The 16,658-nt window shown below is 43.1% G+C and overlaps 1 protein-coding gene across 19 annotated transcripts in view; it reads right to left on the reverse strand.

Annotated features, from left to right (window-relative positions):
* The window catches only part of LOC146970269 (receptor-type tyrosine-protein phosphatase mu), a 172,126-nt gene that overhangs the window by 63,153 nt on the left and 92,315 nt on the right, over positions 1-16,658 (reverse strand). For all 19 annotated transcript variants that reach the window (XM_085804829.1, XM_085804830.1, XM_085804828.1 and 16 more), the window contains exons 10-12: positions 16,063-16,264; positions 15,294-15,396; positions 2,872-3,145 (exon numbers count right to left, since the gene is read on the reverse strand). In XM_085804829.1, the coding sequence (XP_085660955.1) occupies positions 2,872-3,145; positions 15,294-15,396; positions 16,063-16,264 (579 nt within the window). The remainder of the gene's footprint in view (positions 1-2,871; positions 3,146-15,293; positions 15,397-16,062; positions 16,265-16,658) is intronic.

A 16,658-nucleotide genomic window follows, 5' to 3' on the forward strand; every position in this document is an offset into this window, starting at 1 on the left:
ATCCAGGGTGCATGTGCATTCCCATTACTGCAGCTTTTAAGCTGTCAGATGGTCCTTTTGTTCATAGCGGCTTTACAAGAAGTCATATTAGATTTTTATTTGAATAAAGGGATCAAAAAAAAAAAAAAAAACGAGGTATGGATGGCACTCACCTTCTCTAAGTGCTAATTTTGTTTAAGAGGCCCAAACAAAGCACTCCAACATCATTAGACATTAATTAAAGCTTGCAGTTTTATCCATTGACAGTGATGGCTTAATGAAAGAGAATGCATTTGGCCACTGTAAATCAAAACACTGGGTATGGAAATAATGTCTCTATCACTGAGACGGAGCTTTATGCTGTGTCAACCAGGGACTCTTTCATTTTTTTTTTGTTTGTTCAAGGGAGAGTATTATCAACACGATTCATACCACTCACCCATCGGCCCCCCTAGGAAAGTTTCACACCGCCGGTGCTTTTTACTCTCAAGAGCAGAACTCACTAATTGCATGGGGGCCCTGCCTCACGTGTCGCTCCTGTTGCCTCCTTAAGGACGTGCCGGTGTTTCTCAAGGAGGCTGTTTATGGTGATTCTCATTCAGGACCACAGGCGGTGGGAGCTCTCGAAGCGGCCCCTGAGCTGTCTGTGCGGGAGGAGGGGCCGCGGCCGAGTGCCACTCCATGACAGAGGCTGCGACCTGCGCGATCGGTAACCCTGTTGTCGTCGCCTGCCTCCCACACTTAGCCGCCTCCGGGTCGACCGCCTCTCTTAAATGCCGTTGATCAAAGCCTCGTCTGGCATTTGGCATAAAGCTCCATTGGAAAAGGCAGGAGGAGAGAGAGGGGGGGGGCGCGGTAATGGAGGGAAAGAGCATGTCACTGCATAGAGCAGCACATCCCAGGCTCGACCCTGCTTCTGCAGCCTATTAAAGGGATAGTTCACCAAAAATTGAAATTGCACTCATTGTCTACTCACCCTCATGTGGACTAAGGGCTGGGAGAAGTTTCAGAGTCCTCTGTGGCTTCTCTGAGTTACAGGGGGTCTCAAATGGATACCAACTGTCTTCGTAACAAAAGGACACACCAAAAAACATCCAAATACCTCCATGCTGCTCATATGTAATGTTTGTCTTGTATTGAAGCCCCGAAATGCGAAATTGTCCCGAAAAAAATTAAATAAGTCTATATTTCAAGCTTGTTTGCAGCGGAAGCTCCTCTTCCCAGTTCGTCCAAATTTGATGAACCAGGAAGAGGAGCTTCGAGAAGCTTCCGCTACAAACAAGCTTGAAATATAGACTTATTTAATTTTTTTCGGGACAATTTCGCATTTCGGGGCTTCAATACAAGACGGACATTACATACGAGCAGCATGGAGGTATTTGGATGTTTTTTGGTGTGTCTTTTTGTTACGAAGACAGTTGGTATCCATTTGCAACCGTTATATGGACATGCACTGCTACGCCGAGACCCCCTGTAACTCAGAGAAGCCATGGAGGACTCTGAAACTTCTCCCAGCCCTTAGTCCACATGAGGGTGAGTAGATAATGAGATAATGAAATTTCAATTTTGGGTGAACTATCCCTTTAAGAGTGCAGACGGTGGTGTTGGTGCACCACCACCGCCACCGGAGTACTGACACGTCTACCAGAGGCCACACGCCGCTGTGTGCATGCGTCTGTGAGCTCAGTTACTGTGGAGAGTCAGGGAGCTCTGCACTCACTCTCTACACTCCAGTCCCTGTGTCACTGAGGCCGTCGCCACAACCACAACCATGTTTTGTGTGATTTGGGACCTGATTAAGAAGATTTTGAGCCCAATTTGAGGCTTTTTGCAAATGATTATTTGTCCAAGTAATCCTCAAGTGTGTAAAACGTTCTTGTACCGCACAAATGTATGCACAGTAGCCTAGAACTGCAGTCGGAGAACGCCCCCCCACAAGCCACTGGAGGGTTTTTTCGGCATTTCTCCCTCACATTGTCTTGGATCCTATGTGTTTGAAGATCCCTTATTTTTAAAACCAAGAGAGCCATGTTTTGTACCTTCATCGACCAGATTATTGAACAGCTGATCTCGCTGGCACAAGGTCTGGCTTGTGTATGCTAGTTAGGGTGTGTGTGTGTGTGTCTTTCTCTTTTTAACATTTGTTTCGTATTTTTTAACATCTTAACATTTGTATTTATCTATATGTATTTATCTTGTATTTATCCTGTTTAAATATGCACTGATGCTCTTCATTATTGAAGTTCCTAATGGAAAAATAAAGTTCTTTTAAGTCGAAGTTGAAGTTGAAGTGTGTTAATACAACTATTTCAGTGCTCCAAATCAAGTTGGAGCCTCCGATATCAAATTGTACTATGTTTGATATTTACACATTCAGATCTGACTGCCTCTGATGGAAACACCCACTTTAGCCGATGAGATCGAGCAGATCGAGACCCATCACCAACTGGATGTTGGGTACTTTTACAGCTCACAAACATGGCAGCTAAATGAGCCAAATGGAAAATACAATAAGAAGAGCAGCTGGTGTAACAATGGCAACAACACAAGTGACTTTATAATGGGAGGGAAAAGGTGATCATGCAAACTTTCATAAGATCTCGTGTCTGGGCAATCTGTCGGTCAAACTTCACTCTCAATAATCTATAAATATTTAAAAGTAAGATGCATTTACAATAAGTCAGACACGTGTAGTTCCTCCACTACATTTGTTTGACAGTACAAATACAAAAAAGTGAAATGAAATTTAGTGGAGATCAAGTATAAAGCAACACATTTGATTTTGAGTTATTGAGTTATTTTCTACACTGAACACAGACTGGACAGATTTTTCTCATTTGTAGCCACGATGAAGCTTCTGAGTCAAAACAAGAAGAGTTGAGGAACACCCACCCCGTTGGCGGTGCTGACAGCCTGGTAGTAGATGCTGTAGCTCTTCTGGGGCAGCAGAGGGGCGTTCCAGTAGCCGTTGTAGGTCTTGTTGTCCCCCACCGTGAAGGGCTGGGGCGAGTGGATGCCGCCGGCGGGGAACTGAGCAGTGAAGTAATACTGCGAGTTCAGCAGCGTGGCGTTCTGGAAGTGGATGGGAACCGGGTAACAGCGCAGGATCTCCGCTGTGCCGCGTGCCCTGCGTGGACGTTCCTCCTCCACCACCACCTGGTAGGCGCTGCAGACACAGGACACAAACACAGTTAATATAACAGACTCCCGCTGCTGCCAATGGTGGCAGAGTTTCTAGTTTCTATACAACAGACACAGAAATGCATGTGTGCAAAGAGACTAATCTGTATTTAGATGTGAGGCGGAGGAAATCAAAGCACTAAGATTTAATACAACACATGATCATGATTATGCTATTTAATAAACACCAATCAGTCTTGATAGTAAAAGACTGTTGTTACTGTTGTGACTGATTGCTGAATCCTTTATTCTGACTCATTAGTAATTTGATTTAAAACTAAATTTGTTGTTTCATTTCTTTTCCACAGATCCATGTTTTAAATCAGTCAAAAATAAATAGATACATAGACTCTTTATTGTCATTGTGCAAAAACAAGGAAACAGGTGGTCTCCATGTGACAGGTACAGGTGCCTCAAACATAAAAAGAACACACCCACACACATACAAATGCAAATTATGCAGGGTTAAATTCAAATGTATGAGTCCAAATAAAGGTAAAGTGCATTGAGGGTCTGAATGGCTGTGGGTTACAACATTAAAAACCAATCACTTGTTTTGATGTTATGTCTGATGCATGAGAGACCTTTTAATACGTTTTGGTGAATTTAAAGGGATAGTTCAACATTTTGGCAAATTGGCCCATTGCCATAATCAAATACAGAGACTGCTTGCTGAAAAACTGCCCCTGACAGGAACGCACATCAATGGTTTTGCATGAATTTACCTCGAAAACAACTCTGTCTCATAACGTTCTGTTATTATCTCATAGCGTGGTGAACATGCAGGTCACAACTTGTCCACCAGAGCGTTTTGGAGTTGTTGGATTGTGTATTTGTTGAATTTGATGAGGGAAACCAAAAAAATTAGCCATTAGCCTCCGTAGCGTAGCTCTGAGCAGCTCGCGGCTCTGCTCCGCCGTTCTCAAAATAGCATGTTTGCATGTTCTCCCTGTGTCTGTGTGGCTTCTCTCTCTCTGGGACTTCAGTCCAAATACAAGCACACTACATTGATTGGTGACTCTAATTGACCGAAGGTGTGAATGTGAGAGTGTGTGAGTGTTGTTTGTCTCTATGTGTGCGACCTGTCCAGGTGTACCCTGCCCTCGCCCTCTGTCAGCTGGGATTGGCTCCAGGCCCCCTGCAACCATGTGCATTGATAAGTGCTGGTGCAGCTAATAGATGGATGGAAGTAAGAAAACAACTGCAAGCTTGAAGCCGGAGTCGTAACATCCCAGAACTGACCAGATGGAAGTTTGTTTGTTAGAGCTGCACTCGAAGGTAAATAAATGTACATGTCAACGCTTGAGGGTCACGAGCAGCTTATCTTCCTTAAATTAACAAATAAAAAATTCAGTTTTCAGGATGAACTCAAAACTACAGTGCAGGAGAACTGGGCAGGGACGCGGGACAGGGCCTGACATTATTTGCTTTTTCATTATTCAACAACTGAAAAGGTTAACGGCTCTTTCCATTTCCTCTCCGCCCAAGCCCTGTGTTTAGCTAGATCAAAACTGCAGCCCTCTGTGCCTCTGACAGAGATGACATTGTCTCCGAGCCGACCACTTAGCTGGAGGGGGAGACTGACTGTCTTATAGGCGTTCATGTTAGTATGCATCTCGCATCCACCTGTTAAATCTATTGAGTCGCTGAGTGACAAAGAGTCTGTTTACAGCTGCCACGGAGAATAAGCAGCCATGATTGGGGACTAGTGTTCCATCTCCAAAAGAGTCGCAAACACAACAAGTTATTATCACAGAAGTTACACTGCTCGCTGAACGAATGCATGAAGAAGCGTGTGAGGGAATGAATGAAGGAATGAATGAATACTACGATGCAACATGCTCCGGTGCCCCAGTTCTGCAGAGATGATTGTTGTGTTTGGAGCAATTTTCTTTTCCATGATCCTCAGAATAAAAAAATAAAAAGATAAATTGTTCAAAGCAGCACTAATCCTAATGCACGTGCATGAGACGACCAGTTTTTGCTTGTTTCATGTACACTTCAATCATTTTTATAGTGATGGATGGACTTTTATTTGTTATTGTGGTCACCTCAGGTTCTCAGCTACTGTATAAGATATTATTAGAGCAGCAGAGTTTGACATGACTCGGCAAGCTCATCCCTCATGACCGAGCACACGGGCTCGATGTGCTGCTCATGATGGATCCATGCACTCTGCATCACTCATGCTCTCATGGATCTACTGTATAATGTATGGCAGTTCAAAGCTATGATGATGAATCGAAAAAAAAAAATAAAGATTTGAATGTCCAATGCATGTTAACATCAGTTTGAGACCTTACCTACTCCATGATTTCCTGGATTTCTCTTAAAAAAGCGAATATTATGAGCAGATATTTGTTAACATAGCAACCACCATGTTCTCTATGTCCCTCATCATTGGTGCCAAATTGGATAAATCCTTGTTCAACTAAATATTTAGGAAACTATGACCAAAGTCTGCAGGAAATTACCTGGAAAAATAGATGATGACAAACTAAGGCCATACCGCGCAAGAAAATGAATTAAATCACGCACATGTACATTGCTCTCTTTGTGAATCTGTGTCCTTAAAATAATTGTTTGCCAGTTTATTCATCTATTTTTTGAAAAACAACCATTTCCCAGTCATTGTGGAGCATTCATAACCATCTAATATAAAAATTAGTGGGCAAGGCCGGGCAGGACGTAGAGCCTGGATGACCCTGAACATTTGCTTTTATTAAACATTATCAGAACAACAAGTGGGAGAAAAAAAAAAAAAAACTTTGTCTGTTAAATCTGCAGTGTATTGGCTGTACACTTAAGCTGTGCTGTGGCAGTACAAACAACCCCAGAGATGATCAATTGTTCCCTGCGGTTGGTACTGGATGATTAACTGTCCCCCCTTGTGTGTACAGCATATGCTCTTTAACCCTATAGTTTATCATAAGATGCTTGCAGTGTCATTAGAAAATCCCCCTTTGCTCCTCATTGGGTGTGTCCCAATTCCTCAGAGCTCTCCTGTTTAGCGCCGGGTTGGGAGGTGATGAAATATTTAATCCAGCGGAGAGTCTGCAGGAGAAATCAGCCTTTAATTACTGTTCCCCACTGAGAGCAGAGGTCAAAGGGCAGGAGGAGACGGTGCACGGGAGCCACTTAAGTAGCTCCAGAGCAGCAGAGAAATGAGTGATGAGGCAAGCGAGGAGGCCCGAGCCAAAACACTGCAGATCTGATGTCATCGGGTTTCATGAGTATGACAATAAGTATCACTTCAGGATAAAAAAAATGACAGCAGATCTTTTCTAGAGTTGATAAATCCATTCAATCTGCTATAACTTGTGGCCACAATAACACACAGAGTGACTAACAATTGTTTTGTTTTCACTTTGCTGCAGAAACGTTCGCCGCACTCGCATCTTGCCCATATTGGTACTTTATATTCCAAATCAATCTGCAGATAGTGAAATAAAAACAAAAGCCGGCTCCCCGCGGGTGGCTCCTTATGATATGATGATGTGGCTGTGCCATGACTTAATGACAGACACAGTATGAATGGGCCTGGTTTCCTTTCCTCAGGCAAAATACCAAGTGCCAACGGCGATGAGGCTCCAAGGGTAAGAGCTCTTGTAATGTGGAAATCTAAACCACTGCTGCGCTTCTGCAGAATATTTACTGCAGCAACGAAAACTTAAAAAACTTGCGCACAATAAATTTGCAATTTAATAAAAAGTGTTTTGCTCATCTTTGGAAGTGATAGAGACTGTAATATCTACTTTACTGGTTTTCACAAGTATTTTTCAGCAGTAAGTTGCTGTATGCTTATAAAATATTAAAGGGCCACCATTCCTCGGCGTCTGGGAAATATACTGTTTTCACCTCCTCCTGGCTGCTGCTTAGAAAATGCTAAACTTGACTCATGATTTGAAAATGCATCGATTCCTTTATTTTTCCATAATTACTGCTGTCATGTTAATGTGCCTTTGAGCAGCTGACACCTTGTCACCTCATGCCGAGTTCACAATTTACAGTATGAGTCATTTTGACAGACCGGAGTGATTTAGTCATATTCTTGATTTAATTTGACACGAATGAGCAGCAGAATAACAACAAAACAACAGATGAACGACCACGGCTTCATAGCAAGAACAAAACTCCCTGGTAGCTGCTGCTTGATTTGATCTGATAGGAGCCCGAGAATCGGAGGATACAATACTCACATTCATATTGATGATGATTATCTAGTGACAGAGGAAGGATTCAGATGAGTAACAGAACCAAGTGTAGGAATACTGTGAATTTAAACTGCTTAAAATGTATAAGTATTAGCAATAGAGCTGTCTAGGTTGATGCAAAGTCCTCTTCATGCCACCATTTCTTTTTGGGTACAGTTAGGTTCGTTACCTTTATTTGTTGGTGTAAGCTATTTTTAGAATGGAGGAGCGGAGCGGCAGGCTGCTCAGAGCTACGCTATGGAGGCTAAAGGAATTTCTTGGTTTCCCTCATCAAACTCATCAAATACAAAATCCCAAAACTCCAAAACGCTGTCATGGACAAGTTGTGACCTGCACATTCACCACGCTATGAGATAATAATGGAACGTTACCAGACAGAGTTGTTTTCGAGGTAAATACAGAGTCTGCTTACTGAAAAACTGTCGCTGAACACAACGCGCATCAGCGGTCTTGCAGGAATTTACCTCTAAAACAGCTCTGTCTCGTAACGTTCTGTTATTATCTCATAGCGTGGTGATTGTGCAGCTCACAACTTGTCCACGACAGCCTTTTGGAGTTGTTGGGTTGTGTATTTGATGAGGGAAACCAAGAAATTCCCTTAGCCCCCATAGCGTAGCTCTGAGCAGCCTGCTGCTCCGCTCCTCCGTTCTAAAAACAGCTTACACCAACAATTAAAACAAACAATTTGCCAAAATGTTGAACTATCCCTTTAACACTTGTTCTGTTATAATGGCCATTGGCTCGAGCAATAGTTTCTGAATACGTTTCTGGAAATTAATCCGCCCGTAGTCGCAAACTAAACAGTTAGCACTCAGATGGCGCCGCAATAGACGACGAGTCAACGACAGTTTAAGTTGGAAATTCAGCTACAAAAACCTGTCAACTTATATACCTACAGGTACAAATAGTCACCTAAACCCGACCGACACAAACAAGATTATTGGCAGTTACTGTCGCTGTGAAATGAGTGAACACTGGAGTTTATCTGGCCTTAAAGGGACAACGAGGAGTTTCTATTTGGTTATAAAAAAGTCTCACGTTAATGTGGTTGAATCTACGCTACCCACACTTGTTAATGGGCCCATTTTCGATAAATATATCGTTTTGTCTCTATCGTTATTTTGTTATTATTAGTGGTGGCGGAGATGCTGGTCGAGCCGACCAGCGTTTTTTACTTTCGGTTTTGCGGCGAGTTATGAGAATAACGCAGCCGCAATGCCGTTTATGGTCAGAACTACGACGGTATGTGATCGTCTTCCAACCTCTGACTTTAATTCTTGATGAATGAAAACATGAGTCTGTCTTGCGCCGGTCAAAGAATTTCACGGTGCGCGCGGAGGCTCATAAATGTAGTGTGAAAACGCTTCGCTTTTCCAAAACTCCTCGTTGTCCCTTTAATTAAAAAATGTATGGTTCTTTTGAAATTAATTGCAATCAACTATGCACACATGCAATTAATCACGATGAAATATTATTAGACATTATACCATATTATATTAATAACCTTAAGATGCGATGGGAAAGTATACAAAAAATATTCAAGCTGTGCTACATTATAGTATATTATCATTATTATCAATGCATAAATCTGTGCTTTGAATGTGTGGAATTAATATAAACAGTCTCCAAATGTTGTTAGTGTTAGTTTAAATCTATTGTAGTACTATTGTTATCATATCTATTGTAATTGATCATCTAATCTATGGGCAGGTCCACCAGTTCATCACAGGCCTTTAAAACCTTCAATACAAGCTGTTCAATGTACACAGTGACATAAACAGTACATTGTTTGTTTCAGAAACTATTGGAGTAGAAGTATTGAGCTGCACAACATTTAATGGCAAACATAATCCCCACCACCACCAACCACCACCACCCTGCTGCTGCAGTCCTCAACGTCTCTGCCCGAGAAGATGATGATGATGGAGAAGACACGGAGAGAAAGAGGAATGAAGGCAGATGCTGCACGGTACGGATGGTGTAAGCTGTTAAAAGTGCTCCGCCAGAGGGGCCGACGGAGCAGACCTGTATTCCTGCAGTAGCGCTGCAACCTGAGCTGACACCAATTAGGCCTCCTCCAGCCTCGCTGCCCGATAGATTTCAGCTCTGCCGCCATGTGACGCCAACCAATTATGGCGGATTGACTCGGAATCGACTGGATTGTGACCTGAAACTCAGATTTATTTTTCATGTGGGCTGATAGGGGGAGGACTGCAGGCTGTTTGAGCAGATGAGGGAAGGGGTATGGGGAGCATTTCAATCACTGTCTCCCTTCTCTCCCTCCCTCTCCCTCTCTCTCTCTCTAATGCTAATCGGTTGGCTCTATATGCCTATATGTCTGATTTAAGAGCGGTTGTAAGTAACACACTTCTCCTGACCCAGCATCCTTCCTCCTAGCCTCTACCCCTCTTGCTCTTTATATTTCCCCGGTGTCCATGGAGCTATAAAGCAAACAAATTAGAAGGCGCCATAGATTACAGTTGCCATTAAATCGTAAAAAGCATTGAGTTGTGTCACGTTTAGGCACAGCTATTAGCGTTTGCTATGCCGTGATCAAAGAAAGTTAGTGCTTATTTTAGAACTGTAGAGAATCACTTAACTGATTTCAGACCGTGGTTGAGCACAGATAATCTGATGCTACAGGGAAGCAGCGCCACTGGAACTCCAGTTTCCTCAACATGATACTTAAAAGGCTACAAAACTGCTGTATTTTATAGCTTCTGCTGTTTACGTACATGTGTGCGAGTTGCGCTCAAGGCAAAGGTTACGGCAGGAAGAGAGAGAGGGAGAGAGAGGGAGAAGGGGCTGATTTGGTGGTTTGAATGATAAGGAAAAGCATCTCGAATCGTTTATTTTCTGCAGAAGCATGTAAACATTTATTTCGATGCTACGGAGTGAGGAGGCGTATTCTGGCCCTGACGAGGGGGCCATTGCAAACATTAGTTTAACGCGACATGACTGATAGACAGTTCACTAATCCTCTTAAAGGAACAGTGTCCCCTCTGGTAAAAACTGTTCCCGGCTACGCGTGTCGTCCCCAGAGATTAGAAGCCAAATCCAAGTTGGAAATGTTATACTGATTAGCAATTACACAAATATGACAAATTGACTGCCTCCCTCAGCAGTGACAACGTCTGCCCAGATCTGTCTGAAATATGATTTGACTTCAGCATGACCGCAGGGCGCACAAGTGAAACGGACATTTGTTGTCTGTTATGTCTTGCTTTTTTTTTTTTTTTCAAATGAACCAGCACTATCGTGTCATCTTCCAGCGCGCACCCCTTCCTGTATTACAGCAAAACAGCTGCTGTTTGAAACTCAAATGTCTGGATCTCTATTACCTCCCAAACCCAATCAGCGTGCAAGACTGCCTTATCAAATCAAGCTTCATGCTGCTGCACTCTGTAGTGCTGTGTGTTCTCCCTTGTCAAATCCCTGTTTCATAGGGGCTTTAAAACTGATTTCCTAAAGTATTCAATTCCAAAATGAGCTACCCACCGCTGCACAGAAGTGACGGCTAGTCTTGTAACATGAGCAGCAGCAGCAGCAGCACACATCTCGATCTACCTGCGGTGTCAAATTTCAAGTCGTTGGTGGACGAAATGCAAACTTCTTCAATCGTTTGACTGGATCAGCTACATGTTCACTCACTTTCCAGGGCTCCAGGTCCTGAACGCTTTGGAAAAAATCATCCCTTAAATATGTGCCTTGACTGCAGCTGCAAACGTCACTTAGTCATGCATCTCAACACTCAAACCCAGAAACAGATTAGAGATGTTGTTGCTCGGGAAAATTCACATGACTACATTTATCATAACTGGCCAGACAGCAGATCCCAACAGACCGCCTAGCTCCTCTCCTCTGAATGGGTGCTACTTTATAGTCACCTTAAAATTTCAAAGGCATCTTGTGTCACTCGGGGTTGGAGGTGGGAAAACACCTTCAAAAGCCTGCCATATCTCGTCTTGGGGGCCTGCATCGTAATCTCCCCGCCTGTTCGCTGCCCCTCCGCCACCTCCTTTCCTTTGCAATTCATATTTTTCAGAGACACCGGGCAACACACATGAAGGCGGTACAGCGGCCTTTGTGTCCTGCGAGACTTGAGAGAAGTGAGGAGGGTGGGAAGAGGTAACATGCACCTGAAAACCTCCAAAGTTCAGACATGGAGAGGCTCTGCAGTGATCAAAGGATGCTTCAATTAGCTGTGAGGTGTGGTTGTGCCATGTACTGAACTCCGCTGATGAATGGCGATGAATTCTTTTAATGGATAAACTTCAGAGACTCATTAAACATATATGACTCCTTAAAACTAAACGTCTGTATCAAAACACACTATTTTTTTCTTTTTCTAACAAGCACTCAGCCTCTAAAAGAAAAGGATTACGTGGGTCTCAAACCAAAGTTTATATCTCCAAATCTCTCCCAATCACTTTCATCTGCTCCTGAGGTGAGCATGCTTTCCAACAATAAACAAAAGAGGAGCCCAGCATGCTAATTAATGGAAGCTCAGATTCACGGCACTCTGTTAATTATAATTAGGGGTTTGTAATTAGCCCACTGAAAGAATGGCAGGCAGAGTGAGGCCTTCTGAATTGTACCTGCGAGAAGATTAAAAACCGATCACGCTGTCTTTCTTGCTCAGGCCTCTCCGTTCGGCGCTGGGCGCATTAATCTGGGCAGCTGCACATACAGTAAACATGAGCTGACAAGCCTGACTAAAGATCTCCAGGCTGTAATCTTTAAAGGACTCAGATGAGTTGATAGTGTAAAATTGAGTTTTACAGCGAGAACAAGTGTTTATCGCTCCTCGTACGGAGAAGTTAACCCACTCTCTCTCAGGGTCCCGGTGACTGAAAAGCACAAGCTGTCGTAGGCCAAGAACATAAAACAACTCATAAAATAGACCTTTTTTAAATATTGGAATGGGCAATTCAGTACGCACGGCTAACTCCCACTGCTGGCCTAGAAAGGAGGTAGAAAGGCACTTGTCTCCTCAGATATAAATTAAGGTGACAGTTCTTCTTCTAACCTGCAATGCATGGCGCTGCTCTATGGATGAGACTAATTCCTGAAAGTGCCAGCGGGAGCCGCAAGTGCTGCTCTTATGGATGCGATCCCTCACTGGCTTCCCACTGCAACTGTTTTTTGTTTTGTTTGTTTTCGATTGGGGCACACAGGGCAGAGCAAGAAGAACCTTTAATTCACCTCAAAGGCATTTTCTCTGGCGGCGCCTAACGAACGACATGTTATTTCATGGAGTGCTTTGACATTTATGTAAATGTGTGTATTTGCAGAGAGAAGAGGAAGAATTTAAACGTCAAACTCATGTCTGTGCATTAGATATGACGCCACATCAGTCAACCAGTGCCCATGAAAATAAACAAATTAGCACGTTATACCTCATTAGCGTTGGTCCATACAGTAGACATGTGTTGATGGGCTAGTGTCATGGTCATAATGGTTATTGCGTAATAATAATGATTGCAAAAGACGAATGAATGGGAAAATAGGAGCTAAAAAAAACACTTGAAACAACTATGAGTTAAAAAACACTTCAAAAGAGTGTAGGTGTTAATATTAGAGGTCGACCGATTAATCGTTTTGGCCGATTAATCGGCGCCGATAGGACGTTTTACAAACTATCGGAATCAGCGGAACTTGGCTCCGATAGTGGCCGATGGCTGCAGTTTTTTCCACAGCGCCATAAACTGCTTCTTCCCTGCCGCTCTCTCTCTCTCTGATCACTGAGGGGCGGGGCTGCTCTTCACACACACACAGAGCATGGGAGAGAGAGAGACGGCAGCAGCAGAGAAGTGACCCAGGTGAGGGTACTGTAGGTGCGGTGCGACCGCAGTAAGAGAGAGGCGGCAGGTGGAGGGGCTGACTGGAACGAAACTCTCTTGTTATTTAATGAGAAACACTGTAGTATTTTCTCTTAATCATATAAGGGTTCCTGCATAGATAATGTGGTGGCGGCTGCCACGCTAAATATCTCACCACCACCAGCTCACGAGTCAGTGTTTTGTTTTTTTTTTCCCCTCCGGCTTTTTGTGCTTTTATTTTGAAAGGACAGCTAGAGAGAGACAGGAAGGAGGAAGAGAGAGCGCCGCAGAGTTGGGGCAGACGCACAATAATGGCTCTTTACACTACAAAGTTGGGCTCTATGGGCTCTACTCGACTTGGTTTAGGTCCTGTTCCATAACAGCAGAGTTCCCCCTCAGCGGGGACGGGGACTGGGGTCGTCATATCACGGCCGCTACGTGCGTCTCGCTCTCTTTTTTCTCTCCTCCCGTCAGCTCCAAACACACTCGTCCAACTCGATCACGATCATTACAGCTTGGTTTTTCTTTTTACAGGCTATGGGTTTTCCACACAGTAGGCTAATTGTAGTGAAACAGTCACCTGTTAATGTACGGCGTAACCACACCACGAGCCAACGTCCTGTTTAGTTACAGTCTCCTCTCCTGCAGCGTCACGTCACTACAGCTGTTCTGATGTAAACAAACTCACGTGTGGAGTTTGGCTGTTCGTCACTCACAGGGTCCAGGGATGATTCAGTGTCCCACATCCTTTAGTTTTACACTAGCTAATAGCTATATATTATTATTAAAAAAATAAAAAAATAAATAATTAATTAATTTTTTTTTTTTTTTCGGGGGGGGGGGGGGGGGGGGTATCGGCCGATTAATCGGCTATCGGCTTTTTCCTGTTCCAAACTATCGTTATTATATCAGAATTTAAAAATCCACTATCGGTCGACCTCTAGTTAATATCATACTTCATTGTAAAGCTTGATTAAAAAGGTGATAATTCATTGTTTTTCATAGGTTTTTAAGGTAAAAATGGAAAAAGTTAAGAAAGATGAAAAGATGATTTTAATTTAAAATGTTTTATTCACCTTCTGTTATATGATAGAAAATGTACTTAGGTTACTGTGCATTCTTGAAGCCTTGATTTGTTTACTATTTTTCTATAGCTAAATTAACACATGAGTTTGGTGAAAGTGTCAATCTCTTGTTGATTCATTTTACTGTAGCTAAGCTACGCTAATGGTCTCCAAGTGGTAGCTTCGTATCTAATGTGAATAAGTTATCAATTTTCTCATCCAATTACTCAAAATAACATGCAAAATGATAATACTATTGTTTTCATCACTGAAAATAGAAATACACAGTAAACTGAAACAGTTAATAAACTGAAGCACTTTTCTCCTTCTTTTAAACCTAGTTAGGAATAGGAATCATTAATATTGGCTTGGGAATGATCTGATAAAAAAGCACAAACTAACGAGCTTAGTTTTATTAAAACTGCATTAACTGAACAACCCAACGACTGATAATGACCAACAAAAACATCATCCAACCAGCAGCAGAGCTCCTGCCAGAAGCCCACAGCGGCCTTGAGTAAACCAAAACGATGACTTTTGCACAACAACTTGGCATTTAAACAGAACAGCTGCACTGCTTCCCTAATAATGACTAACAAATGCAGCATCAAGCAGAGGCAGAATTTCTCCGCTCCCCCCCCCAGAAGCCCGCGGTTGGATCGGGGTGGGCAGCCTAGGACATAAAAGACACGGTAAAAGGCAAGAGATCCTGAAGCTAGCCTTGGCTGCACCAGAGCTTTGTTCTCATCTTCAAAGGCTACGCTTCTTCTTCTTCTTCTTCTTCGCAGGATCAAAAATCCACAAACAAATAAAGCTCCGAAAATGAGATACATACAGTAAGGTGTTGGATCCCCCTTGCAACTTTCCTTCACGGTGGGGTATCGATAAACACAATCTCTTTGATAAATTTTTTGTTGCTGATGGCGGTTCCTGGTATTTTAATTCACTGTTTTGTTTCTTTGTGAATGTGAATGTATGTGTGTGTGTGTGTGTGTGTGAATGTGAATCTGTGTGTCCTTATTGTGAAGGCCTACCTCACTGGTGCACCTCTGCTCTGGGCAGGTTTCAGCAGAACAGTCACCGTGCTGTCTGTCTGGTTCAGAGAGGTCTCCTGGTCGTACGCCGGCATGGAGGGAGCTGAGGAACGACAAGTTAGCGCAGTTTTTTAGTTTTTATCCGTGTTCCCGCCTTGTGACTCATTCGGCTCGGCAATAAATAGAAAAGAAAGCAAACCTAGTTTTCTCATTTTTCCACTGAGCGCTTTTTTTTTCTTTCTTTTTTTTGCCTTTGTACCGACATAATTTAATCATTAAGTGTAGCAATAACAGAGCAGTGAGACATTAGCTGCTGTCACAAAAGTATCTGGCTGAGAGAAAGTCTTTAAAGTGGTGCACAACCACACACGCGCGCACACACATCAGAATAAAAACCGAGCAGAGCAAGAACAAATGCAGACCTGCCTCGTGGTCATCATCTATATCTGTCCCAGGGTTTCTGGAAACTAAAAAAGCATTTTGCCTGTGACCAATAGGGAAATTCTGCAAAATCTAATGTAATAGCCAGATTTACAAAAACACTTCAGTGGATCAGCGTTTGAATAAAGTTTTTTCTTCGCTTACAAAAAAGTAAGAATTTAGGAAGAGCGATATCAGTGAGGCTCTGTACGAAGCAGATTTCATTTCATTCACACATTTGGATGTGAGGCGCTCATACTCGGCGGTGAGTTTCTTTATTCAACATGATCTACACACACACACACACACACACACACACAGACTGTCCATGCCGTTGACCCCTGCTGACCTGAAATCTTGGTGGTGAACTGGGTGATGACAGGGGGGCCGTAGCCCTTGGCTGTGCTGGCGCGCAGGGTGAAGGAGTACGTGGAGCCCGGGTAGAGGCCTGTGAACATGTGGGTGGTCTCGTTGCCCAGCTTCACCACCTTCCCACTCTGGTTGGAGAGGTCCAGCTCAGGGTCGAAGGAGCTCACCGCCTTGTAGGAGATCTAGGAGGGAGAGAAATGAATATTCTGATGGCGGCCTCTGGTACTCCCAAGTTTAAGCTCCGTCTCTCTTCTGCCGGAGGAGGATTTGTATTCGTACAATGAAACCGTTTCATGTTGGAGACATTCAAGTGGCTCAGAGAGCGGGAGCAGATACTGTACTCATGGCGTTTAGGCTTTGTCTGCCATTGCATTTACAGTAGCGTATAGAGATGGGCAATAGTTTCCATGTGTAAATATACAGAAAACTATTGTGCAGTATGTTTAACCTATTATGTATAACCATGTTCTGCTGTATATTACAGTATAAACACATGATATAGTATGAAACACCAATATAAAAGGTTTTTTGAGATGTAAATAGACAGGAAACAAGAGTTGCTTGAATTCTGTTTAT

This window comes from Trachurus japonicus, chromosome 17, assembly GCF_045865225.1.
Source record: "Trachurus japonicus isolate A0001 chromosome 17, Traja_1.0".
NCBI classification, from domain to species: Eukaryota; Metazoa; Chordata; class Actinopteri; order Carangiformes; family Carangidae; genus Trachurus; species Trachurus japonicus.